This window comes from Balaenoptera borealis, assembly GCF_965194805.1.
Source record: "Balaenoptera borealis genome assembly, chromosome: 9".
NCBI classification, from domain to species: Eukaryota; Metazoa; Chordata; class Mammalia; order Artiodactyla; family Balaenopteridae; genus Balaenoptera; species Balaenoptera borealis.
Window position 1 is genome coordinate 30,468,180 of NC_138873.1, and position 27,989 is coordinate 30,496,168.

At 40.0% G+C, this 27,989-nt stretch overlaps 2 protein-coding genes across 4 annotated transcripts in view; both read left to right on the plus strand.

Annotated features, from left to right (window-relative positions):
- The window catches only part of SLC18B1 (solute carrier family 18 member B1), a 29,669-nt gene extending 29,136 nt beyond the window's left edge, over positions 1-533 (plus strand). For both annotated transcript variants that reach the window (XM_082405161.1, XM_082405164.1), the window contains one exon: positions 10-533. In XM_082405161.1, the coding sequence (XP_082261287.1) occupies positions 10-76 (67 nt within the window). In that variant the 3' untranslated portion in view covers positions 77-533. The remainder of the gene's footprint in view (positions 1-9) is intronic.
- A 2,981-nt stretch (positions 534-3,514) lies between these two features.
- On the plus strand, positions 3,515-27,622 carry LOC309634761 (pantetheine hydrolase VNN2-like). 2 transcript variants are annotated; one of them, XM_082405175.1, is made up of 7 exons: positions 3,515-11,058; positions 11,177-11,307; positions 18,262-18,454; positions 20,720-21,008; positions 22,327-22,700; positions 24,104-24,274; positions 27,024-27,622. In XM_082405175.1, exons 1-7 carry the CDS (start codon positions 10,846-10,848, stop codon positions 27,213-27,215), a joined length of 1,563 nt encoding a protein of 520 aa, XP_082261301.1. In that variant the 5' UTR covers positions 3,515-10,845; the 3' UTR covers positions 27,216-27,622. The 2 variants fall into 2 exon arrangements, with proteins under 2 accessions (XP_082261301.1, XP_082261302.1); XM_082405176.1 differs by lacking the exons at positions 20,720-21,008; positions 22,327-22,700.
- The last annotated feature ends 367 nt before the right edge of the window (positions 27,623-27,989 follow it).

Consider the following 27,989-nt stretch of genomic DNA (forward strand, 5'->3'; position numbering starts at 1 on the left):
TCCACGTAGATCTAAACTTCAAAATATCCTCGGCACAGAGGAGGAACGGACTGCTCTCTTGCCTGATGAAACGTAGCCCTACGTTAGGAATCCCTACTGATACGGGGCTGGGAGATGGATGCTCCTGGCCTTGAACTTCATTGCTGGAAGGATTTTCCTAATTTTTACACACAAAACTCCATGAACTCCACACCAGCATCCTGAAATTGTTAACATAGTTTTGGATGATCCTGTGTTGGGCTGCACATACTGTTGTCCTGAAGAGCTGGCCTGCTGAACCAGCCATATTTGAAACCTTAAGTATGCGAAGAGTTGTTGAAAATCAACAAAAGTTTTTGGTTTTGAGTGACCAGACTTGGCCCTGAGGCTGTTACTGACTCTAGGTGTCCTGTTTCCTCTGTTTACTTTTTATTCTGAGGGCACTGATTCTGTGACTGTACGCCTTTTATTAACAGGGAAAGAAATGAATTGATTTGATATGCTTAAACATAATATAAAGATAACTCAAAATATACAGAATAATTACTGTGAAATCAGTTTTAAAAATATTTGCTTTCTCTGTGTCCTAAGATTTTTTTGTTTTTGTTCAAAAGGCAAAATTCCAGCCTACCATGGAAAAACTCTATTGCATACCCTGGCCATCAGCTCTTCTAAAACTTTTGTTTGTGTGAAAGATACAAGAATAATATTACTTAACACTTCCAATTTTGTAACATGCTGTGAATTAGGATCTGGATTTATACATAATGCTTGGTATAATATTATTCATTTCCCTTAATGTCTCTGTTTTAGTTCTATCATTTTTAAAAAAAAAAACATACTCCCAATAGATGTATCCCATTCCCAGAGCAAGTGAGCCCACAGGAATGCTTGTTCTATGTTAGGGAAGGGGTTCCTCTCACTTCATGTAAAATCCATGCTGTTGTTTGAAGTGAGTGAATCTCTGCTGTGCAACTCTCATACCTCCTGATCCATTTTCATGGTGTAGTAGCCCCATTTACCCACCCCCCCCCCTTTTTAGTAGAAGAAATGTTTTTTTATCTATTTATTAATTCAAAAATATTTATTGAATGCCTTCTCTGAATTGACATTGTGCTTGATCTTACAGATTTAGCTGTGATCAAGATAAAGAGAGTCTAGTCTTTATGGAACTAATATTCCAGTGGAAGGGACAAGCAAGAAATAAATACCAGAATCTCTAGTTATCTTGCAGAGATGCTGTGATGAAAAACAAAAACAAAAACAAAAACCTGGTGATATGAAAGAGTAATCGGCTGGAGCTGATTAGGTGTGAGGATCCTCATTTAGATAAGGCCTTGAACTGAGCTCTGAAGGGTGAGAACGAGGCAGCCATTCTGAGGGGAGAGCCCTCCTTAGCATGTGTAAACGGCTTGACCTGGTCAGAGAGAAGGCCGTGGCCCACATGGCTGGAGTCTAGTAAACAGAGGAACTTGGGCAGGGGAGAGGAGCCGGCTTTTGAATGGAGGATTCTAGAATTTGATTCATATTTCAGGAAGGTCATTGTGTTTGCATGGCCAAGGTGAGTGGGGATGCGGATTACCAGGGGTGGAGGGAGATCTTTGGAAGCTTTGAGAGAGACATTAATGGTTTGGATCAGGAAGGTGGTGCTGAAGTGTAGAGAAAAGGATGTGTTTGGAAGTAGAACCAACAGGGTTTGCTGATAATGGACAGAGAAGGGGAGAGAAATTCAGGAAGACTCCTAGGACTTGCCTTGAGGGCATGGGTGGTCAGCTGGTGCCTCTTAGTGAAATGGGGAAGAATGGGAGAGAAACAGATCTGGAAGAGGCACATTAAACCATGCTCTTTCACACCACCATAAGGAAAAAATAAATAAAATTTAGAGGATCACAATACCCAGGTTGGAGAAGATGGACAGCAGCTGGACCACGGACTGTTTCGGAAGACTGTTTGGCATTAATTCCCAAAACTGAATACTCACAGTTCCCATGAACTCTTCACTCTCCTCCTGCCCCAAGTCCGTTCGCCCTGAGAGCTCTAGAGGCTGGTCCCTTGCCTGCCAAGCACAAGTGGCCTGTCACCCGCTTACCGGAGCGGCACCAGGACGAGTGTGACCCCAGCCCCCTGCACTCGTGTGCACTGCGGAAAGGGCCAGGCCTCGATTTCCCGGGCTAAATCGTCCTGGCCCCTCTCCAGGGCTATCCTTCCTTGGGCGCAGGATGCAGGCTAATGCGGGGCCGCCCCTCCTCCGCCCAGTGGCCGAGGATGCCGCCGAATGCCTGTAGTTCCCATTTGTACCACGTGGGGCCGCTATTAAAGCACCGCGGGGATCCAGCAGCTCAAAGCCGGGCCGTGGCGCCCGAGCTCGCACCGCTCCCACCGGCGTCCCGGCGTCACTCAGGACTGTCAGCCTATTACCGTTACCAGGGCTGTTGACTGTTGAGACTAGTTCAAGGTCAACGCAAAGATTCCAGGCTTACTGGCTAGAGAACTTTTTGTTCTCCCTCCCAACACGCCGCTGTCAGTACCTACTGTGGATACCAGTGTATTTAAAGCCGCTTTGTACAAAAACAACTTTGCCCCTTCCTCATTTTATGATTTTGAAGTATTAAGATAAATGACAAAAAAAAGTTAAAAATATGAGAAACAATAGCAGAACTTTGAACCTTTTGAAACCAAAAGGTAGGTCAAAATTATCAAAGGAAATCTGTGTGTTTATATTTATATATGTTTATGTTCATCTGAATGTAACAAAGTGCCCAGTTTAAAAGCACTTTTTAAAAAATGAGACAATGTAGAATATAATAAATTAAAAAGTATCTTTTATGTTAAGGTCACATTGCAACCTATACATATATGACATACAGACTAATCCCAAGGAAAAATAAAAAGGACAAATTTTTTTAAATCACAAATCGTTTTCTCAATTAAACTTTTTAAAAATTTTTGAGGTAATTGTTGATTCACATGCAGTTGTAAGAAATAATACCCAGAGATCATCTGTACTCTTTACCCAAGTTCCCCCAGTGGTAACATCTTGCAACACTTAACAGTACAATATTCTAACTAGGATATATTGGTAGAGTCGAGATAAAGAAAGATTCCCAGTCTTCAGTTGCCCATGCTGCTACTTTTCTGTCACCCTCACTCCCTCCTTAATCTCTGGCAATCACTAATCTGTTCTCCATTTCTGTAATTTTGTCATTTCAAGAATCCTGCGTAAATGGAATCCTATTGTATGTTATTTTGGGGGGATTGCCTTTTTCATTCAGCATAATGCTCTTGAAATCCATCCACATTGTTGCATGTGTCCATAGTTCATTTCTTACTGAGTAGTATTCCATGGTGTGGACATACATACAGCTTGGTTATTCATCCACTGAAGTACATCTGGATTGTTTTCAGTTTGCGGGTAAAACAAATAAAGGTGCTATGAACATTCATGTACAGGTTTTTGTGTGAAGATGTCTTCATTTCTCTGGGATAAATGCCCAAGAATACAACTGCTGAGTTGTATGGTAATTGCATGATTAGTTTTTTTCCCCAAATAACCCATATATTTTACATAGGAAATTTGATTTGGACAATAAATATTAAATATCATACATCAATGCAATATTCTATTGTTTATTAAGTTATCAAGATTTAAATATGTTAAACATACCTTCTCATATCTAGCTGGCAAAAGAGGTGGGTAATAAATACTGACATAGCCAACTAATTTTCAGTAAGTACAATTAATAAGTGAGAAGTAAAACCGATATCTTTTATTTATATACGATCATAGCAAAAGGGAATGATCCAAAGACTATGATAGTTAGCTTTCCTTTGGTCTCACTGTCATATGTCCTCAATTTGTGAAATAAACACACAGGAGAGTAAGAAACAACATACTTAAGACAGAAAAAGTAAAATGTTATCCAAAGTATTAACAAATGAAACAAAAGCCTACTTATTCAGTTTTTCATTAGGAACAACTTGCAACTCTTAAAATATTTGCACTAGTTTCTTTCAGAAAATCCACAGCTCCACTTCGAATCCCAGTTTATTTATAGGTGACAATCTGAGAAAGCATGATGTTCAGTAATAACTTCTGGTTTATAGTTTAGTGCAATTGCATCAGCAGTACTAAAATAAGCCAAATGCATTTCTGGTTGATCATGGTCAACAGTAGCACAAGTACAAAAAGCAGTACATTATTATCATTTTTAAGTTTTTGTCATTTAAGATAAATTTGAATACCAAATCAGTTAAGTCACATTATTATATGTTTCAGAAATGACAGCCATGAGGGACTTTACTGGCTGTCCAGTGGTTAAGACTCAGCGCTTCCACTGCAGGGGCACCAGTTCGATCCCTGGTTGGGGAACTAAGATCCCACATGCCGCCCATTGAGGCCAAAAAAAAAAAATGACAGCCATGAAATCAGTTGTTGGATGAATATGAATAGGGTTTTTTTTTTTTTCTTTTGAGAATTAAAACCAGTGTAGGTATATATTTCATTTGAACATATTGACCTGAAACAAATAGACAGCCAGATATTTCAACAAAGATGGGTTTATTTAGAATCAATAGAGAATTGCAATTCAGGGTTTGTACAAGTGCCCACACAGCAAGGGAAGGAGGACACTTTTATAGATGGAAAAAGGAAGTTGGGAGGGCTCTGGTAAACAAACAGCCCATGGTGTTTCGTTGGTTGAGTTCTTGCCAGGAAAGAAGATGAATTTTTCTTTTCCCTGGTGGGCTCTGCTATCCTCGCAGGGTGTGAGAGCTTCCTCTCTGGTCTCCCAACTTTATTGAGATTTCTGTTTATTAATTTTTTGCAAACATCACACTAATACTTTTCACTTTCAGAACTTAAGTGAAATGAATGGCTATATTCATTTCCTCTGTTGTTTTCTCTTGCTATTACTGGTTTGCTTTTGCCTCTTTTATTTACTTATCTGATAAAGATCAGAGTTACCTGGTTGTCGGTGTGTCCACTCCTAAGAGCTGGGTCCAACCTCTAGATCTGGAACACGAATGGTGTGAGGACAGGGCTGTGCATTAAGTGGCACTGCCATCTGGTAGTAAGGAAGCTGCAGGACTTAATTTCACGCATGTCACTGAAAACTCTCTGAAAGAAAAAATATTCTTGAGGTAAAACAGCATTATTAATTGGAAAAAAAAAAAACTGCATAAGAAAGGAAGATCTGCCCACACTTTTCCATCCCTGTACCTGGTGAATGTGTCTTAATGCAGCTCTCAGGACTTTGGTTAGTTGATTCAGAAGAGCAAGAACTCCCAAACAGATGCTGCATATTAATTGATCTTCCATATGAACAAATTCCATTTAGCAAAGCATAAGGTTTGGATTCTGGGTGGTCAAAGCAGACAAACGCAGACTTCGGCTTTTCTTCTCTATCTTTGAATATAGTCACTTTGGTTAATGGCCCAGCTTATAAGAAACTGAAGAAGCAGCTCATATAGAAATTCCCAAGCTGATTTCCAGAGTGGCTGTATCATTTCACAGTCTTCCCAACAGCAACGCAGAAGTAACCCAGTTTCTTGGTAAGTTTTGTGTGTGTGTGTGTGTGTGTGTGTGTGAGGTTTAAAAAAATAGAATGATGTGTGAAATAGGGAGAGGTATTGATCAGAGGGCGAATCTGTGGGACTGCTGCAGGAAAAGCCGTCCAGATGAGCTCATAGAAATGGACTTTAAATTAATAATCCCTGGCGAAACCATTCAGGTCAGATTGACATAGAAGACAGGAAACATGAACGACTTTGCGGAAAGCGACAGAACAATGAGAAAATAGAGAATGTGAACTAATTGACATTCTTTTAGTGAGTTAGTGGCCGAGAACAGGTGAGCATCTGACCAGAGAGATTTAAAGACGTGGGTCAACACTGCACTGGGCATTGCCCTCACGATAGGGCCTCCATCTTGTGGGCATGAGATAATAATAACAGCCAAAACTATTCAGCACATTTTATCACCATCTTGCAGGTGAAGGAAACTGCAGCCCTGAGAGGGCATATAACTTGCTCATGGCCACACAGATAGGAAGTGTTTCAAACCCAGGCATTCTGGCTACAGGGTCCATACCCCTAACCATCCCCCAATATCATCTTAGTTCAGGCTGCTACAACCGAATACCATCAACTGGGTGGCTTAAAAACCACAGAAATTTCTTTCTCACAGTTGTGGAGGTTGAGAAGTCCAAGAACAAGGTGTTGGCAGATTCAGGTCTGGTAGGACCCAGTTCCTGGTTCATAGATGGTGGTCCTGTGTCCTCACATGGTGGAAGGGGCAGGTGGCTCACTGGGGTCTCCTTTATAAGGGCAGGAATCGCATTCAGGAGGGCTTCGCCTTGAGGATCTAATCACCTCTCGAGGGCTTCACCTGCTAACACCATCACATTGGGGATGTGATTTCAATATATGAATTTGTTGGTGGGGTGGACGCAAACGTTCAGTTTATGACACCAACTAACAGACATTTCAGAAGTTCCTGTTGGTGAAGTCAATAAACTTTGGCAGAGTTGGATCAGAACAAAATAAAGGATTTGCAAGTGAAATCATCAAGAAGAGAGCTTGTTACTATTTTTCTTTTGAGGAAGTGGGGACCTTCAGACAATGTGGGAGCACACTGCCAGTTCAAAGGGGCTTCTGCAGCCCGGCCTACCACGATCCTAAACTTCTAAGAGCAGAAAGCAGAAGGGTAGTTTGAACCACATGAAATCACTGTTGCCGCAGGTCAGAAACAGGTGGCGATTAGCAACTTCCTATGGCACAACCCTTTCCACCCATTTTGGGAGCGGCAGGCTGTGATGAATCACTACTCTCTCAGATTCTCTCTTGGCTTGAGTTGCATGAACTGTCTGAAGAGCTGAACACCAATCCAAGTCCAGAGCTGGAGGAGCACCTCACCTGGGCTGGGATATGGCCCCAAAAGATGGTTAAAGTTCAGGCTGGGGCTTCCCTGGTGGCGCAGTGGTTGAGAATCTGCCTGCCAATGCAGGGGACACGGGTTCGAGCCCTGGTCTGGGAAGATGCCACATGCCGCGGAGCAGCTGGGCCCGTGAGCCACAACTACTGAGCCTGCGCGTCTGTAGCCTGTGCTCCGCACCAAGAGAGGCTGCGATAGTGAGAGGCCTGCGCACCGCGATGAAGAGTGGCCCCCACTTGCCACAACTAGAGCAAGCCCTCACACAGAAACGAAGACCCAACACAGCCATAAATAAATAATTTAAAAAAAAAAAAAAAGTTCAGGCTGGTTCTGCTCAAGCAGCCATTTCCTTTCTCAAACGCTGACTCAGACAGGCTTGCTAAAGACCAATGCAAGTCTCCGATGGGGACAGGGACAGAAACATTGTTCTTTACCACCGAGTACTTTTTTGGGGGGGAGGGGTACAGTATCATCCTTTTTTTGGTATACAGCATCAAGAGAAAATAGTTTTAAAAGTAGGGCCTGGTTTTTCTCTTTTGCTTACTTATTTTTTGATGTCATCCTTGCTGCTTATGAGGAAACGCCATCAGTGACTGTACATGCTATTTCCAACTCTTTGTTAATGTCATTTCACACCTGGGAGAGGGGCCAGACCAGGAAGTCCTGAGGCCTGAATCAGAGCCAGGAGCCACCCCTTGCCTTTCTGGGGCCTTGGTGCTCTTACGATGCCTTCGCCACGCCGAGGATGTACGTCTGCCAGGCCCAGCTGGGCATGATCCAGGAGTAAGTGGCCAGGTGCTGTGTTTCCCATCCCATCCTCAGCACAGTGCCCCAGATAGACCAGATTTGTCCAGCTGAACAACAGTAGCTCTGTGGACCTAACGATGAATTATGGAGTCAGGATCATTACATTACTAAATTGTCTCCCCTTTTTGTTAATTATTGTCATCCCATCATAATCTTGCAGAGGACTTTCATATGTCTTTGACTCTCAGAATAACTTTGTGAAGGTGATAGAGCAGGTATGATTACCTGAACTTTTAAGGTGAGAAATAGAGTTTCAGAGAAGTGGAGTGCAAAGCAGAAACTACACTTCTACTCTTCTTACTTATTACAGCCAGAAAACTAAGTTCAGTTGAATACTATTTTAAGAGATGACCAGATTCCCAGTTAGAAACAAATATTTGAACTATGTCTATTTTTTTTATAGTGGCCCTTTGACCATATAATTTTGAATTGATTGGAACTTTTCACCCTTGAAATCAATTCCATTAATCACAAATTGGTAAATTAGTAAATAGGTCCTATTAGCAGTGACTAATACTTAATCAATGTACCCTGTGGCCAGGTAACATTATTTTATAACAGAGTTAAAGAAGTTAATTAAGCCTTACTTAATCAACCACCTTTATGAGCATGAAAATGTAAACTCTTAAAGTTCTATGTCTTGAATTTAGTCTTTTACCTCTGAAGATTTAAAACAATATCAGCTGCTTCTATGACAAATGTATGTAAAAATTATTCACTTTTTTCTTTATGTCTCATGGATTTTTCCATATTTAAATTGTTGTTTCATTTACTAGCTTCTGACTCTTCCATGCCATTGTCTTTGTTACTCAGATTCTCAGTTTTTATGAGACAATTTTGAAATGCTGCAGAGAAAAAAAGGAGCTTAATCACCCTGACTTCGCATCAGAAACCACTTCCCCTTTCGCCCTCCAGCCAAAAAACCCGAATAAACAAGACACTATTTCTCTTGTTTATAGCCACAAAGAGAGAAAAAAGTCCAGGAAATTTGGGGACACTGAGATGCGAAAGACATATATGACTGTTTCTGTTCTTACCCTCCAAAAGTAAAGATGTTAGTTTATTTTCACCAGCTTACCTAACTACTTACAAGCAAAAGAGATAATGAAGTATTACTAATTGGTGAGATTAAATCACAAAGAAGTAGATCATGATCCAAATTATATTGATACTTGTAGAAATGAAAGAGCTTACAGTTCTCAATTACATCAAGTACTCACTCAGTATTTAGATTTATCTGTGGTCTTCCTAAGGTGGTCATTTTGAATGGGGTTCCTTAAAAGATGCAAGTGAGGGACTTCCTTGGTGGCGCAGTGGTTAAGAATCCTCCTGCCAGTGCAGGGAACGCAGGTTCGAGCCCTGGTCCAGGAAGATCCCACATGCTGCAGAGCAACTAAGCCCGTGTGCCACAACTACTGAGCCCGCGCCCGAGAGCCCGCGAGCCCGCGAGCCACAACAAGAGAAGCCACCGCAATGAGAAGCCAGCACACTGCAACCAAGAGTAGCTCCCCCTCTCCACAACTAGAGAAAGCCAGTGTGCAGCAACGAAGACCCAATGCAGCAAAAAAAAAAAAAAAAAGATGCAAGTGAGTGTCCAGACACTTGGATGCAGACGTTAAACCAGAGTACAGACTCATGCATGATGTCTTGGGTATCGGGGAAGATTCTGGAATCAGGAGTGAAAAGTCCTACGCCCTGCTCTAAGTCACTCTGCCTCTCTATGCCTCAGATTCCTGTCCTGTAAAGTGTGGGCATTTGCATTACATGCTCTGTAGACTCTAAAGGCACTCATAATCTACTATATAAAAATAGATTATAAAAATCTCATTCCCTTCACATTATCCACTAAAAGCCTTGACCATTTTTCTAGAAATTATTTTCAGTTTTCTATTCTATAGAGGTAAGAAGTTATTTCTTTACTAAAAATTTCTATTCAAAGCAGAAAATATGAGCAGACCTCATATTTTAGACCTCATATTTTAGACCTCAAATATAGACCTCATCTATATCAAGACTTTTATCTCAGTATGAGGGGAAACATAAAAGAATTTTATTCATTTGTTTCTACTCTTCTATGCCATCTAAAAGTATTTGAATGAAGAGACTCAGATTAAAAAACAAAATCAAAAACCGAAAAACCCCACTAAACTCTTGTGTGATAGGATTGGGACTGGGGAAGGGAGAATATGGATGTCCTAGGAGGTTATCAGAGGTCACATAATGTATGCGTTTTTCTTAAAAGCTCATTTACGTGGTTTGCCTCTAACAAAAATGAAAATTACATCTTATCTGGGTTATAATAGAGATGATCTTTATAATCACCAGCCCGAGTGAGATGCTTCCCTTCCCTTCCATCTATCTCCAAAGAAAGGAAGGAAGGGGGGAAGGAGGGAAGAAAGGAAAGAAGGAAGGAAGGAAGGAGAGAGGGATGGGGAGAAAAGGAGTGGGGGAGGAAGGAGGCTTAGTCCCCGGAGGGCCAGGGCCCCCTTAGCAGAAGTTCTTGATTTCTCCTCTGGCTAAACACCAGGGACCAGCCCCTGGAGGATCAGTGCTTTGGGTACTAAGGACGCAGCAGTGAGCAAACCAGACACAAAATCTTGTTTTTATGGAGTGCAGGTTCAGAGTCTTTAATAGGTAAGTCAGAGTGTTGACTTGGGTGAATTTTGTTCCCAATATTGCCCTGTATTGCATTTTCCTAGTAGTAAATATTTTAATTTTTTTCTTCTCTTCTAAAAATAAACATGACGTAGATCTGTCAACAGAACAGAAAAAAATTATTATCTAGTTTTTGTAATTTAATAAATGAGATTTGTTGTATTATGGTTTTTCACATGAGAGTTAATTTAGTTACTATTTTCTTTCTATTAATAAAAGGGTACAATTGTACTATATTTGAATTTTGTCTTTTTGAAATTTGACATTAAATCTTATCAATAGTACATGTACAATCCTTGCAATACTTTTTGATTGTATTCATGGAACTGGAATTTTTTTCCTCCAAAATGATCAGGCATAATATTCATAAGATTGTAAAATAAGAGCTGGCAGTCATGTTACCTAAATGTTCCTTTCTTTATAAATACTACATGAATGTTACTTTCACTTGCAGAACTCACTAGACCTTGATCATGATCACTTCCTCTTTTCAAACTTCCGTGGCAGTTTTGGCCCTAATTATTCTGCATGTCAGCGCTTTGGATACTTTCAAAGCTGCAGTATATGAACATGCGGTCATATTGCCGAATCACACAGAAACACGTGTTTCTCAGGATGATGCCTTGCTCCTCATGAACAAGAATATAGATATTCTGGAGATAGCAATTAAGCAGGCCGCTGAACAGGTATTCTTTTATTTCTGCTAATCATAATGTATGAGGAGCATGAGAGCTGGTGAAGGTTCGAGTGTTGAATTGTCTACATACATAGAGAAATAATTGTGATTTAACTTGTTTTAAACAGGGTGCTCAGATCATTGTGACTCCAGAAGATGCAATTTACGGATGGAAATTTACCAGGGAAGCCATTTTCCCTTATCTGGAGGATATTCCAGATCCTCTGGTGAATTGGATTCCATGTCAAGACCCACACAGGTATTTGAGTTATCCTAGTTGTTTGTACGAAAGTGCTGTGGTTCTCTAAAATGTACACGTTCACTGCAGCAAAATGATAAATCCTGAATGATCATGTATGTGGTGTATGTTATTGTTTTATATATATATATATATATATATATATATATATATATATATATATATCGGCATTCATTAGATATTTAAAAATTGTACCTAGATGCCATTTAACAATTATTTATAATCTAGTATCTTTATTAAATTTGGAGAAATATAAAAATATTTATTACTGGGATTAGAAACTAAGGGGAACACGATCTCATGAATATTAATTTCTCATGAAAGTTAATTTCTGAAGTGGACACGGGGTTGTGTTTGGAAAATATTCCAAGGTCTCTATTGAAGGTACTATATTTCAATTCATAGCCTCTCTGCTCTAGAATCTGTTTCCCAGGCAGAAAGACCTCACTATCTACTTTCTAGTGAGACTTTATGTTTTGAAACCTTGCATTTTCCTAGGCTCATAAAGCTAATTTTCCTGGGAAAAAGTAATCTAGAAACTTTCTAATATAAAATATTTAATATATGTGTGTATATTTAATATATAACTCCTACTATCTACTAAGGCTTGAATTATTGAGGCATGGATTGCACACTTCTATACTGGCAGTAAAAAGTCCCTCACTCTTTCACACTCGTTCTTTCTCAACTCTCAAATCCTCTCACCATCTCTTACCCTCTTGCACTTTCTCTCACTCTTGTACCTCAAATTAAGTTTATTAAACATCCCTTTGCCATGTTCTTGCTGGAGGATTATAGATACCACGCTTTTTGAGGCACTCCTGGTTAGTGTAAATTTTATGTAAGTGTTATCAGAAAGCGGCTTTTCTCAGCTCTAAAGTGACTAACCGCACAACGAGGAGAATATCGGGTTACATGACAGTCAACCGCTCCACTTGCCAATCATTCCTGTTCTGAGCTAATGCTTCCTATGATGTTTGTAAGAAACACTTTTGTGGAAGAAGAGGGGCAATAGCTGGACAGTCTTTCTTTCTTTCTTTTTTTTTTTTTATAAATTTATTTATATATTTTTGGGTGTGTTGGGTCTTCGTTTCTGTGCGAGGGCTTTCCGTAGTTGCGGCGAGCAGGGACCACTCTTCATCGCGGTGCGCGGGCCTCTCATTATCGCAGCCTCTCTTGTTGCGGAGCACAGGCTACAGACGCGCAGGCTCAGTAATTGTGGCTCACGGGCCTAGTTGCTCCGCGGCATGTGGGATCTTCCCAGACCAGGGCTCGAATCCGTGTCCCCTGCATTGGCAGGTAGATTCTCAACCACTGCGCCACTAGGGAAGCCCTGAACAGTCTTTCTGCCTAGAAGTTTTGAGAAGGGGGACAACCCATTTGTTTTCATCTCACAGTACGATTGTAAGATGGACTTCCTGTTAAAAACAACATATGTTGCAAATTTATGGACTAGTCAGATATCACAGTAGCTATGGAAACTGGTGAAGGTTGGCGGAGAGGTCTACTCCATATGGTTAGTAAATACCTCTTTCATAGCTCTACACTAGAAAAAAGAAATTTTGACAGAAAATGGGCTTGCATTGTCACCCAATACAGTTACATTTAATTCATTTAACTATTACTTATTGAGCATCTACTGTGTGCCAGATACTATTTTAAGAATAGGAGATATAGCACTTATTCAAACAAAGTCTTTGCCCTCCCTGTGGCTTATGAATATTCTAGTGGGAGAAGATAGATGTAAACAAACTCATTTATTATATAGAATGTCATTTGGAGATAAGAATAGGGATGCTGACTGAAAAAAAAAAAGCACAACCTAATAGTTGACAATTATGTTTTCTTTGGGGCTTTACCAAGGACTTTAGCCTGGGATACAGCCCCTCAGACACCTCTTCGGACAGTTCCAAAGAGGTAAGGGAGGAGCCAAGATATATGAGTTTTTGCAACGCCCCCAAAGGAAAAAACAAACAAGGTAGCCCAACATCAAAAGATTACTGCTAATGGGACTTCCCTGGCGGTCCAGTGGTTAGGACTGCGTGCTTCCACTGAAGGGGCCGCAGGTTCAATCCCTGGTCGGGGAACCAAGATCCCACAGGCCACTTGGCACGACCAGAAAACAAAAGAAAACAAACAAACAAAGAGTGACTCCCAAGTGTTTGGCCTGAGCAGTTGTAGGCGTGGAATTGCCATTTACAGACATAGGGAGTGATACTGAACCAAACTTGGGTCCACTTGCCCAGGCACAGTAAAGCCTATCTACTGACACGGGGCTGTGGTGAAGGAAAGTGCAGGGCCAAGCAAGGCATACAGGCAGCTAATGCTCAAAAGACTGAAACTCCCCGCTGGATTTTAGGGAAGGGTTTTTAAAGGCAAGGTGAGGGAGAGAGTGGCAGGGTGTGTGATCAGCTCTTGCACAATTCTCTGATTGGTTGATGGTGAGGTAACAGGGTGATGTCACAGGGGTTAACATCATCTCTCCTCAGGCTCCAGCCAGTCTGGGGGTTATGTGCTCATGGTCATCATGCAGTTAGCTTCTTCCATCTGGTGGGGATTTTAGTATCTGCAAAACAATTGAGGAATGTGTGTCAGACTGTTATTTATGTTCTTTGGGGAGGAACTAAAGATTCTGTGACTCTGTTGTATGGCTAATCTATTATTTAAGTTGTTACCAGTTCTCCCGGCCCAACTGCTATTTTTTTGTTACTATGTGTTTACATTCTTCCAATCATTAATTCTTGAGCCAGTTTTTTGTGACTCAGGGGAGGCCTGGGAGACTAAAGCTTTTCCACAAAGAAAGAGGCAGGTAGAGGACATGGAGGATGGAGGGAGTCTGTCCTGGGAAGGTCCCATAGGGTGCTCTCGGTTACAGGAGCACTGAAGGAATAGAAAGTCTGGGATGGAACTCAGGAAATCAGTTTTGTGCATCTGAAGTTTGAGCTGTGATTTAATAGATATCCAAGTGGAGATACAACCTTGGCAGTTGCATATTCGAGTCTGGCATGAAAGACAAGGTCTGGGTTGGAGGGAGAAAGGGAGAAAAAATTTTTAAATCAGATTTACTAACCTGGAGAAGAGTAACTATCAATCCATCCCTTTTCATTCATTCATTCACTCATTCACCCATGTAACCAGCAAATGTATAAAGAGCTACAGTAAGGAAGCAGGAGGTGCAGTCATGATAAAGAAGCGTTTGAGGTTTGAATTCAGACTGCCTGTTAAATGTAAGCTCCAAAACACATAATTGTGCTGTAAAAATCAAAGGTGAATCTTACTAGATTCTCATTGGTGAGGTCGGGGATGTGCCTTAGCAGTGGCAGCTCAAATGAGGAACCATCTATAAATATCTCCTAAGTAAATCTAGGTCCACAGTAATCTTCTCACATACAGGCCTTTTTTTTTTAATATAAATTTATCGATTTAATTTATTTATTTTTGGCTGCGTTGGGTCTTTGTTGCTGCACGTGGGCTTTCTCTGGTTGCAGCGAGCGGGGGCTACTCTTCATTGCGGTGCGCGGGCTTCTCACTGCGGTGGTTTCTCTTGCTGCGGAGCACGGGCTCTAGGTGCACAGGCTTCAATAGTTGCGGCACCCGGGCTCAGTAGTTGTGGCACACGGGCTTAGTTGCTCCGCGGCATGTGGGATCTTCCCGGACCACGGCTCAAACCCGTGCCCCTGCATTGGCAGGCGGATTCTTAACCACTGTGCCACCAGGGAAGCCCAATACAGACCTTTTTTTCAAACCACATTGCTCTTAATGAAACTAATGTAATAATGTAGTTTATAGGATGGATAAGTTTATCATTATTCTATTCAGACACTCACTTTTATAAATTTCCTTTTATTTGCCTTCTATAAATAAACTCCACGTTCAAACCTATTAAGCTTTAGGAAATAAAACACAATATCTAACATCTATACAAGAATAGTAAAGTTGCATTTTTAAATATTGATAATCACATTTAGTTTAAAAAAGATACCCTGACATGGCTCTCACTCTGTCCCTTTCACATTTAGTGTGACTATTCTCAAGTAAGGTTAATAACTTATCAATAAGTATATTGCCAACTCCACATTGGTCAGTAATGTCAAAGAGCAAAGAATCTTGGTCCTCAGTGGAAGCAGAAATGTCTCAAAGAGTTACCTATTCACAGATGAAACCACAAAAATTAAAAAGCACTCTACATATTCTTTATTCGGGGTAAAAATAGAGACCTTTCAAGCACATTTTTTTTTAAGATTGATTGATTGATTGATTGATTGATTGATTGCTATGTTGGGTCTTCGTTTCTGTGCGAGGGCTTTCTCTAGTTGTGGCAAGCGGGGGCCACTCTTCATCGCGGTGCGCAGGCCTCTCACTATCGCGGCCTCTCTTGTTGCGGACCACAGGCTCCAGACGTGCAGGCTCAGTAATTGTGGCTCACGGGCCCAGCTGCTCCGCGGCATGTGGGATCTTCCCAGACCAGGGCGCAAACCCGTGTCCCCTGCATTAGCAGGCAGATTCTCAACCACTGCACCACCAGGGAAGCCCCTTTCAAGCACATTTCAATTTTTGTACTTTTGTTTTTATTTAGAGAATACTTTGTTAGTTTCTGTAATCAAACCCATGTAGATAAGACCTTACATATTTAATACAGTGTGTTACCCCTGTACAAATGGAAAAAATTATGTTTTAACGTTTCTAGACCAATATAGCTGTTAATTTCTGTGCAGTGCCAACCCAACACAGTACAACTGGGATACTTTTTCCAAAGTTGACAGCACAGCTAAAGTTTCCAAAAATTCCAATTTTATGTATATACACATATATGTATATATATATAGATTTATTATTTATATAAAAAGACCAAGAGCAGTATTTTATGCATCAATAGCAGCAACAGCTTTTCCAGGTTCTGCAGTCATCTGCACAAAATTATAGAGACATATAGCACACTCTATTAAAAAAAAAAAAGGTAAAAAACAAAACCTCAGAAAACAGCAAAGTTCTGTTACTGTTGTGGTACCTGGCACCATTTTCTTTATTAGCTTCTCAATCATCATCTGGAAAGAAAACATTCTAGAATAACATCATTATAAATAGATCTGATAAAGCATGGTCACTACTATGTATCATAAAGCAGGTACAAGATATCTTACATTCACAGAGGTATGATACAGTACTGTCCTACATCTGTAATACTATAGGATATAATTAAAAAGACATTATTTGAGACTTGATTCTACTTTTCCAGCAGAGGGCCCAAAGGATGGTTACAACACAACTCTGGTACAGAAATGTACCTTCTTAGATAAGATTTCCCTTCTTTAGTGGCACAGTTCTAGGCACTCACTGTCAAGCACATTTTTATGTCCTTAAACATAAACTTTTTTAAAGTATTTCTATAGTAGGAAAGTTAGCTTCATCATATAAAGTTATTCAATTCACTGTAAAGACACAGTAGTCAAATTTTCTATAAGCCCTGCAAACATTTCTGTTCATATTCCTTTCATCTCCAAAGATAAGAATTATAGACCGCTTTGCATAACATAAGGCCACAGAGTTACAGCTAAAAAGAAAGTCACAATGGTAAGAATAATGTCCCTTCTGTTGTAGTCTGCTATTTATTTGTCAGTTATCTTGGTATCTTGAGAGTATGGGCTTCCAAACGTCAGGGCACTCAGAGCTGGCCTTGGTCTAATGGCTCACAGCACTACCATTTCCAGGGGAGTTCCAGTGGTGTTCCATTCCTGCACTACCCAGATAATACGTCTGCGTCTTGGATTACCACCACTAACAAACTGAGACCCCTACCTCCGCCTTAACACCAGGAGGAAACGTCATTTGGCTATTCCCCAACTACCAAGAAACAGATTCCCAAATACATCTTAAACTTCAAGACTTTAGGAGCTGGATTATTTTTGGAAATAATAAAAGAATAAACTTCCTTTATAAAAAGAAAAGAAACTTACCACTAAGAGGGAGAAAATAATTTTTAACACCGTGATGAGTTCATCTATGGAGTGAGTTAGAGAAGAGATCTAATGCTTGAGCTATAGGAAACTACAGTGTTTAGACTCAGTGCAGATGAGGAGGAACCAGAAAAGGAGATGGAGAAAAGCACCCAGTGAGTAGGAGAATGAGAGCGTGGGGTCCAATAAGCAAGGTGAAGTGTTTCCGGGGGGAGGGTGTAAGTAACTGTGTCAACTGCTGCAGGTAAGTAGCACAAGATCACAAGATGCCACATGATGATGACATCATGTGGATGTCATCATCAGCATTAGTGAGAGTTGTCGGGTGGGATGATAGCGATGAAAGCTGATCTGAGCGCTTCTAAAGAGAACAGGAGAAGATGGGCTGAGGATAGCAAAATGGCCAGCTCTTCCAGGGAGTTTTGTTGTAAGATGGACCTAAGGAATGGAGCATAAAGTAGAGAGGCATGGGGGTCAAGAGAGGTTTTTATTTTATTTTGTTTAAAGATGAGAGGTACTAGAGCATATTTGCATGCTGATGGAATGATCTAGTAGAGAGATGACAACTGTTGATGCAGGAGAGTGAATAATAAATTGCTGGAGCAATAGATACAATGTGGAAAAAAATTCATCAAGGTTAGGCATAATTTGTGACTTCTGCATATAATTTCTATCATGTCACATAATTATCATTTCTTTTTTGGTGGAGAACAATTAAGATCTAGTTTCATAGCAACTTTGAAGTTTATCATACAGGATTGTTGACTATAAACGCTATGTTATGCATTCAGTCTCCAGGACTTATTTATCTATTAGTTGCAAGTTTGTACCCTTAAACTGCATCTCCCCAGTTCCCCACAATCCAGCCCCTAGTAACCACCATTCTATCTTCTGTTTCTACCAGTTTGACTTTTTAAAATTCCACATATAAGTTATATCGTACAGTATTTGTCTTTCTCTGTCTGACTTACTGAAATGTCTTAATTAAAATTGGATTTAGATTTGGTCGTACACCAGTACAAGCAAGACTCAGCTGCCTGGCCAAGAACAACTCTATCTATGTCTTGGCAAATATTGGGGACAAAAAGCCATGTAATTCCTGTGACTCCACGTGTCCTCCTAATGGCCATTATCAATACAACACCAACGTGGTGTATGATGCAAAGGGAAAGCTGGTGGCACGTTACCATAAGGTAAGAGGGGGTTGGTGTGTAATATGCAGCCTGCTATGAGGGGGGTGCATGCTGTGTATAAGAGTTAGAGCTTCGTTCTCTTATAACACAATATTACCAAGAGTTTTTTTTAAGCGAGCAATAAAGAAAATGACACTTTAGAAATGTGGAAAAAATTGTAGGCAGAGACCTGTAAGAAACGTTTGGTAATACTCCAGGATTGAGATAAAGCATATATAAAACAAGTAATTTTAATATTGATATAAAAGATACTGAGATGACTGTAGTCTGGATCCCATTTAATTTTGAAATGATAAAAGATGTTTTCACATTGTATGAATCAGTTGCACGGAAGTTAATTTCCCTGCTTTCTATCAAGTCACAAAAATGATCTTTCTCTTTTCAGTTTCTATACCAGTGAATTTAATTATCTTCTTATTGATTTAAGGTCAAATCATAAAATTTTTTACTTTAAAATCTGAATTGAAAGAGTAAAATAACCTGAAGTGATAATTTTATACTAAATTGGACCGGGAGAGAGGCTGACCTTTTAAATGGTTATGGGATGTGCAGGTCAGTGTGAATGTCCCTTTTCCTCTCCCATATTTTTTCTAAGCATCTTAATTGTGGCTTCAAAATCTTCTGACTGGAGAAATTATCTCCTGGAAGTCCTAGGGAAAAATAAATATTACTCAAGAGGAGTGATATTGAGCCAATGACTTTCAAATGTTTTTGATCATATACCTCTATATGGAAAAAAATTTTAACATGAGTCCTCAAAATAAAATATATTTATATAATGGGCTTCCCTGGTGGCGCAGTGGTTGAGAATCTGCCTGCCAATGCAGGGGACACGGGTTCGAGCCCTGGTCTGGGAAGATCCCACGTGCCGCAGAGCAGCTGGGCCCGTGAGCCACAATTACTGAGCCTGCGCGTCTGGAGCCTGTGCTCCGCAACAAGAGGGGCCGCAACAGTGAGAGGCCCGCGCAACGCGATGAAGAGTGGCCCCCGCTTGCCACAACTAGAGAAAACCCTAGCACAGAAACGAAGACCCAACACAGCCATAAATAAATAAATAAACAAATACTTAAAATATATATATATATTTATATTTTTTTGTGTGTTTATTTGTGTATTTATAAATAAAACACAAAACTTTCAAAAAGTTTTCTTCATAAACTTGTGGGTTTCACAACTTGTTTTTATATGTAATTAAACTTCTGTGTTCTCCTCAAAAATATGTCTCAGACTGGAAATAGAAATGTCAGTACTTCCTTTTCCCTTATTTCCGAGACTGTGTTTGCATTGTGAGTATCATTTTTAAAGGCTCTTTCTTTGCAGCTACTCTTCCATTCTGTAAGTGTTGACCTAGTTAAACTGGTAGCATAGTTGGTCAATCCATTTATCCAGGCCCAGTAAACGGCAGGATGGCACAGTGCACCGGATGTGGACAGCTAATGAGGACCTGGGTCATCCTAAAGTGAGAAGCTCTCGTTCTTCCATCAGGGTACCTCGGAACAGTTCGTGACCCATGCTCTCTGACATATGGATCTGATAAGAGTACTTTTGTCAATCAATTCTTAAAATGCTAGTAAATTTCAATTAAAGATTTTTTTTAGTTAGAAAATAAATTTAGAAAGAAGTTTTAATAGTCTGGCTCCCAACCCTCAGTCTTTCCTACTTTGCAAATCATTTTATTAAGCTGTTGACCCTGATTATTAAATTAGACTAGGTTCATTTCTCAAGTTTACTTGGAGGGAATCAGAGAGAATGAAATAAAACATTTATTTTTAACAACAATTTTGAAAGCTGGGTAAGAGTCCCTGAAATTACTTTGGATGGGACACTGTAAAGAGGGAGAGGGCCTCCCTCATCTGATTAATAGATATTTATTGTGCATCTATTATGTTTCGAGGTATCAGGGACTCAAAGAAAAATGATGTATGTCTTCAGCTTTCAAGAAGCACATAGTGTTTAGGATTTATGGGGAGGTATTTGGCTCCTGATTGAGAGAGGGAGGGAGTTAAGGAGAGAGAGGGAGGGAGAGAGAGAGAAAGAGAGGGAAAGATAGAGAGAGAGGGAGAGGGAGAGATGGAGTGAGAGAGACTGTATTTCTCCGTATTTTTCTTTGGAAATTAACTTCCAGTCACCAGAGTTATTCACCTTCTATAGATTTCCTGCTATTGAGCATTGTCAAATCTCAAAATTACTAACTTGGAGAGTTTTCATGTGTCACCTCTTCAATAAACAAGCCTTTCCTGGTTTTATCCTGTGTGTTTGTTATAGTACAACCTCTACTCTGAGCTTCAGTTTGATGTCCCCAAAAAGCCGGAGTTGGTGACTTTCAACACCTCCTTTGGAAAGTTTGGCATTTTCACATGCTTTGATATTCTCTTCCATGATCCTGCTGTGACCCTGGTGAAAGATTTCCACGTGGACACCATATTGTTTCCCACAGCTTGGATGAATGTTTTGCCCTTTTTGACAGCTATTGAATTTCATTCAGCTTGGGCAATGGGAATGAGAGTTAATCTTCTTGTGGCCAACACACATAATGTCAGCCTAAAGATGACAGGTAATTCATGACCAGATGTGGTTTGCAGATTATATTTCTAAATGCAGAGAAACGTGTGCCTCAGATATGACCTGTTGTAATTTTTTGGTTCTTTGTTGGGACTTCTTACTATGTTTGTATCCTTTCATTAAAAAAAAAAAAAGAGGAAGAAGAAAAGAAAAGCTACTGCCTGATTATAACAGCTATGGCTGTGTTAAGACTTTCATGTGTATTATTTCATCTATCCTCACAACAACTCTATGTATGCGCTGAGTACTATCATTACAACTTTGCAGATTACAAAACTGAGACACACAAAAATGCAAGTAACTTGCCAAAGGCCACGAGATAGTAGGGGGCAAAGCAGGGAACTAAACAAGATATGCTCTATAACTGGCAAGGCAGAGTAGTGTATTATTGACATGTTGCTGTATAACAAATTGCTTTAAAAGTAAAAAGTGAAAGTGGCTTAAAAACAATAAACATTTATTATCTTACAATTTGTGTTGGTCAGGAATTTGGGAGTAGCTTAACTGGGTGGTCCTGGCTCAGGCCATCTCTTCAGGTTACATTAAACTGTTGGCTGGGCTGAAAGTCATCTGAAGGCTTGATTGGGGCTGGCAGGTCTGCTTCCAGGATGGCTCACTCATATGGCTATCGGTAGGGTTCCTCTCTTTCTCAGTGGGTGTTGAGAGGAGACCTTCATTTCTTGCACATGGGCCTCTCCATAGGGCTGTGTGATGTATCCTTATGACATGGCAGCTGGCTTCCTCCAGAGCAAGTAATGAGAGAAAGGGGGAGAGAGAGAGAGGGAGATAGAGAGAGAGAGAGAGAGAGAAAGAGAGAGAAAGAGGAAAGCTGCATTGCCATTAATGACTAGTCACAAACCATTATTTCTACCATGTTCTATTGATTAGGAGTATGTCACTAAGTCAAGCCCACACTCAAAGTGAAGGGAATTAGATCCACCCATTGGAGAAAGGAGTTTTGAAGAATTTTGGAACATATTTGAAAACCACCACAATGGAGAACAGGAGGGAATTTTGTATTAACTTCCCTACCTCTCAGGAATGCCTGAGTACAATGACTTTAATATTTGACTTAATTTTCTATAATGCTAGTAAATTATATTCAAGGTTTATTTGAAATGAGACCACTGATCACGTAGTTTAATCTCCTCCAGTAGAGAATAGGAGAAGTATTATACTTAGATGTTCAGTGCCTTGTGCTTTCTCATTGTGACTAATCTTGTGACATGACCACATGCTGAATTCTGATGGGGAAACTGGTGGTGTTGGGTTTGCTTTTTGTTTTTAAAAGACTTGTCTTCCATTCACAGGCAGTGGTATCTATGCACCACACTCGCCCAAAGTATATCATTATGATATGGAAACAGAGTTGGGAAAGATCCTCTTTGCAGAGGTGGATTCGCATCCCCGAAACTCTCTGACCTACCCACCAGCTGTGAATTGGAGTGCCTACGCCACCACCATCAAACCATTCCCAGGACAGAAAAACTCCTTTAGGGGCTTTATTTCCCGGGATGAGTTCAACTTCACAGAACTCTTTGAAAATGCAGGAAACCTTACAGTCTGTCAAAAAGAGCTGTGCTGTCATTTAAGCTACAGAATGTTAGGAAAAGAGGAGAATGAAGTGTATGTTCTAGGAGCTTTTGCTGGACTTCATGGCCGAAGGAGAAGAGAGTATTGGCAGGTAATCTAAGCTCGAGAGAAAGGGAGTGTTTGGATGTCAGTAAATTCCAGGGTTAAGTTTTCATATTTGTCCCAGGGAACCAAATGCTTTTCCTTGGCATGACTGCATGCATTGCCAGTGTCTCACACACACACATACACACACACACACACACACACACACACACACACAAACACACACACACTTTGGGATTAATCATGTGATATTTGCAAGGGGGCTAAGTATCATTGATTGCTTGCTTTGAGCACCTTAAAAGAATACATTAGCCTGACGATGCTGATTTTCTATTTGACTAATGAAACTAGTTTACATATTGAAGTGAACTTCAAGAAGGCTTCTTTAAGCAGCTTTGCTAACACATCTGAATATAAAGTCTTGTTTTAACTTTTAAAACCAACAATAAGTAGGGATATCACTTTTATTTTAACTTCTCTTGTAACCAAATATCCTGATCATTTCATGCCCTTCCACTGACAAATTTTTTAAACTTTTTGTATTATGTTGGCTATGCATTTGTTTTTTCTTATTTTACTCTGTGCCTCACTGCCTTCTCCTAAGGAAACGGATATGAAAAAAAAAAAAAGAGATGGTCAAAATTTCAATCATCCTTTTGGCTTTTGTATTCCTGTTGCCCAAATACCTCTACTTTCTTGGGCCAAATGCCATCATCTGACATGCCAGACTAATGGTTTATATCTGTTACCAAGTCCAAGCTTGTACTGCTTGCTGTATGACAGACCAATACATTGAGAGATGAGTTGTTGGGACAAGGAATAGTGACTTTATTTGGAAAGCCAGCAGACTGAGAAGATGGTGGACTAGTGTCCCAAAGAACCATCTTCCCTGAGGTAGAATTCAGGCTTCTTTTACACTAAATGGGGAGGGGGTAAAGTCCTAGTTCCAGTAAGACTCTGGAGGGGATGTGTTTATTTTTTCCTTCCTGCAGCCATTCATAGGTGTGCCTGGTCTGGAAGTTTCCTGTGAGCTAAACAAAGGTATTTTAGCTCATTACATGAAAGGCAGGATTCTTAGAGATGGTTCATTATGTATAATTTAAAGCTTATAGGCAGCATGCCTTTAGTGAGTAACTTGTAGCAAAAGCAGTAGACTACAAAGGTTTAAATAAAGAGAAACGGATCCAATATGGAGTGGATTTATTCTTTCCTATTACAAATCCAGTTTTAAACTGGCTTCTTTCTTTCAATCCCACTAGCTACCCAGGAAGTGAGGGTTGGTTCTTAATCATTTGCCATTTTCAACAAAGCAGGTAATTATATGATCCAAATCCCTTTATCAAATGGTGAAAATATTTACTTTGCTACGTTTATAAACTGAGTCAACAGTTCTAGTACAAGTAACTTAGATGCAAGACATTGCATTTTATCTGCATCTCTTCTACACAGGTATGCACAATGGTGAGATGTAAATCTACTAATCTGACAACTTGTGGACAGCCAGTAGACACTGCTCTGACAAGATTTGAAATGTTCTCCCTAAGTGGCACATTTAGAACGGAGTATGTTTTCCCTGAAGTGCTACTTACTAAAATCAATCTGGCACCTGGAAAATTTGAGGTAGGACAACTTTAAGAGTGTCTTCATTTTATATGTTTTCTGAAGTCAAATAAAACAGGCTATGACAACTGTATCTGTTAACTTTTGCTGTGTAACAGACTCCTCAAAATTTCATGGCTTGACACAATAACCATTTCTTTAGCCCTGATTCTGTGGTTGGTGATGTGAACTGGGTGTAGCTAGGCTGTTCTGGACTAGAAGAGGCTCGGTTGATCTTGGCTGGGCTCATTCATGCGTCTGCCACTAGCAGGTGGGTTAGCTGGGGCGGGCTGCTTTGTGATGGCATAGTCTTGGAGAGGTGAGATGATTGGGGCCACTCTCCCTCTGTGGTCCCTCATCTTCCAGAGAGCCTGGTCTTGTTCACATGTTAGATTAAGGAGTCCAAGAGCATAAGTAGGGAAAGACACAATAGGCCAGTTCTTTTCAAGTCTCTGCTTGCAACTGGGGGTTGGGGACCCCTGCCATAGATGACAAGTTTTTTACATGAGTCACACTGACCATGTCTTCCTGAGTATTTTCCCAGTTTCCTTGACTGATGGACTCTCCATCAACACATATTTACACATTATCTTTGAGGATCACTTCTGCAGAGATTCCAACATATTCATTGCCTATCTTTTCCCCATCCTTAGTTCTACGCTAAGAGCATGAAGTGTTACTGACCATCACAACTGTGGGAAACACCTTGCTTTAACATTTTAGGTTAACTCTGGTATATTATCAGAAGTGTGGCCTCTGCAACTAACTAGTTATGTAAGTTTGTGCAAGCCAGTTAACCTCTGAATTTCCTACCTGTAAAATGGGGAGAATATCTTCCTCACTGATTTGGTAATGCATGTGAAAGCACTTTGTGAACAGTGAAGCATTATACAAGTATCAGGATGTATTTTTAGGTATTTACCTCAAAGAGTTTACCTAGTTAACCAAGTTCATCAACAACTGGAGGAAAAGCTTGCCAGAATTAGGCCACATGTACTGAACATCATGTAAGTATACATCAATGTGCAGACAGACTGGAGGAGTAGGAGGCCAGGTCCCACTGTAGATACAGTAAATCAGAATCTCTGAGGATGAGACCTATATTTTTCATAGTCCTACAGGTGATTTTGGTGGGTAAAAACTACCAGTTTAAGGGAATAGTCAAAAAGGTCAAATTATCTTGAGTGTGTAACATAGAAGGCCAGTTAATTATATAGTATATTTTAGGAAAATTTGTAACAGGAAAGCAGTAAAAATGCTAAGTTCTAACTAGAACCCAAGGGACAATCACTGATGTGGAACAATTAATTCCAAGGAGGTCAAAATAGACACAATTTTACTATATTGATGAAAAGTCACAAGAAAACTAAATATTTGTGTTTAACTTGTTTCAAACTTTCACCCAAATGTAATTTGAAATATACCTCTTTTATTTCATTTTTGTTCTTTAAGGAAAAATTTAATAAACAAGGGACTATTTGGAAACAATGAACACTTAATAAACAATGAACATTTAACATTTTATATTTGTTCGTTTAATTACCAACAGGTTGTGTGTTTGACGACTTGTCAGTGAGCTATGTTTTTGTGTGTATGTGTCACCACAATTATCGTCTTCGGGGATATTTAGTTATTTTCTACTTCTAGTTATTAAGTATCTAATTTCTCACCTTCTAATTTCTTCCCCATCCAAACTGTCCTTCTCACAACTGATGATGAACTCATGTTCTTTAATTCTTGTTCTATCTGTTGTCTATTTGTGTTTTTTTCTATTCTTGTTCCATTACTTTGCATACATTACTCCCTTACAGAGAAGCCTCTTGCCTTCAGGATAGATCTGATCATTCATGACTTTCACAAATCCAATCCCTACCGTTCTCTTTGACCATGTGGCTTAGTCTCCTCTTCAATAATCTTCAACTCCAGCTAGTGATGTGCTGTAAATTGTAACAAGCCACTCTCTGAGGAAGAAAAAGAAAAGCTCCGATTTGTGGCATTTGCCAGTTATCATGATGTAAATATTCTCACCACCATCAATTTCAAGAACAGCCATGCAACAACCAGCTGTCAAAATTCCTGGAGATTTAACAGTCTGTTGTTGTGAACTTACACACCACTGGCTCCAGCACACAACTGGTTCTAACCAAATTGGAGTGAGAAAGCACATTGCCTAGATCTGTCACATACATTCCTGTCTCAGAATGAGGCTTTGCTGCTTGATTTCCACTTGGCACAAAGTTTTCCATCATACAGCCCCAGGGAGAAATTCCTAACTGCTCCTTGTAGCAGACTGTATCCCACCTTGGGAAGCAGAGCAGTTCAGCTATTCCTTCTCAGACCTCCTAAGCACATACCTGTTTCTCTCTGCAATATACTAATATACTGATTTCTCTCTTTATTTGTGGGATCTTCTCAGTTTCACCATTAACTTTTAAGCTTCTTGAGGGAAGGGTGTTATTTGTGTGCCTCTGGCTCCTGGTTATCTTGCATATAATTGGACTCAATAGATTTTTGCTACTGATGATTTCTGACTTTTCATTAAGGGTTACATCTGATTGTTTAAACTCAATTATTGAACCCTCTAGGATGGCTCTAGTCTTCCTTACATATAAAATAGCTGTTTCCTATCTTTCCCACCTGTTCCCCAACCCCCAACCCCAGCCCTAGCCCCCTTACCTACCATGATATCTAGGATGGTTTCAAAATTATGAGTCTGCTTGTAATGTATATTCTAATCAAGTTGACTATACTTTTCCCACTTTTTCTTTAGGTACTAAAAGATGGGCGTTTGGTAAACAAGAATGGATCATCTGAGCCTATCCTAACAGTGTCACTGTTTGGGAGATGGTACACTGAAGACGTACGTTCCATCTCAGGCAGGACCAGCAACTCAGCGACAACTTACCTGATAATATCCACATTATTAATGATCATAGCTTTGCAAAATATTGTGATGGTGTAGGACATCATCACTTTATCATATTCATTGTTGCATCCCAAGTTTACTAAGAAACTTTGAATGGCTCGCTCCCTAGTATAGACCAATGATTTCCAGATATATATATTTTTCTCATCAAGGATTATATTTAAGTGTTATCGTAATTTTGCCTCTTTTCTTGGTTACGCTGAAATAATACAGTATGGTATAATTGTATAATTGAGGTTTGGGTCATGTAAATGAGGACTAATCCTGACTCCAGCCTTACTTGTTGTGTGTGCTTGTGTGTGCTTGTGTGTGTGAGCATGAGCAGAGTGAAGAGCTTCAGGGACGTTGTAAATATAGTGGTAGCCTTGGGAGAGAACAGTAATGATGGGAATTGAGATGTTTATGACTGAATTCCATTTGACATTAAAGACAGTTTGAACTCATCTAGTTTTCTGTGCTAATGATTGGGGAGGATTTGCTTTCTAATCAGATGGAAACATAAACTCATTGGAGTTTCATTGGAAACATAAACTCCAACGTTGAAGTTTATCTTAACAATGAAAGTCGTTTTGAGATGTTCTAGAAGAAATAACAGTTAGTCCAGGTTAATGGGTATTCATAGCTCCAAACAGTCCTACCTAAAGGCCGTGGTGTAATCTAACAGGCACAAATCCCATAACACAAAGACCATGACTGTTTTTAGTTTTTTGTTTTTAATTTATTTTATTTATTTATTTTTGGCTGTGTTGAGTCTTTGTTGCTGTGCACGGCCTTTCTCTAGCTGTGGCGAGCGGGGGCTACTCTTTGCTG

Bases quoted from the DNA above. Each gene is read 5' to 3' on its own strand.
- LOC309634761 (XM_082405175.1), top strand. From the start codon at position 10,846: ATGATCACTTCCTCTTTTCAAACTTCCGTGGCAGTTTTGGCCCTAATT. The intron at 18,455-20,719 runs GTAAGAGGGGGT...TGTTTGTTATAG, and splicing joins TGGTGGCACGTTACCATAAG to TACAACCTCTACTCTGAGCT. The intron at 24,275-27,023 runs GTAGGACAACTT...CTTTTTCTTTAG, and splicing joins TGGCACCTGGAAAATTTGAG to GTACTAAAAGATGGGCGTTT.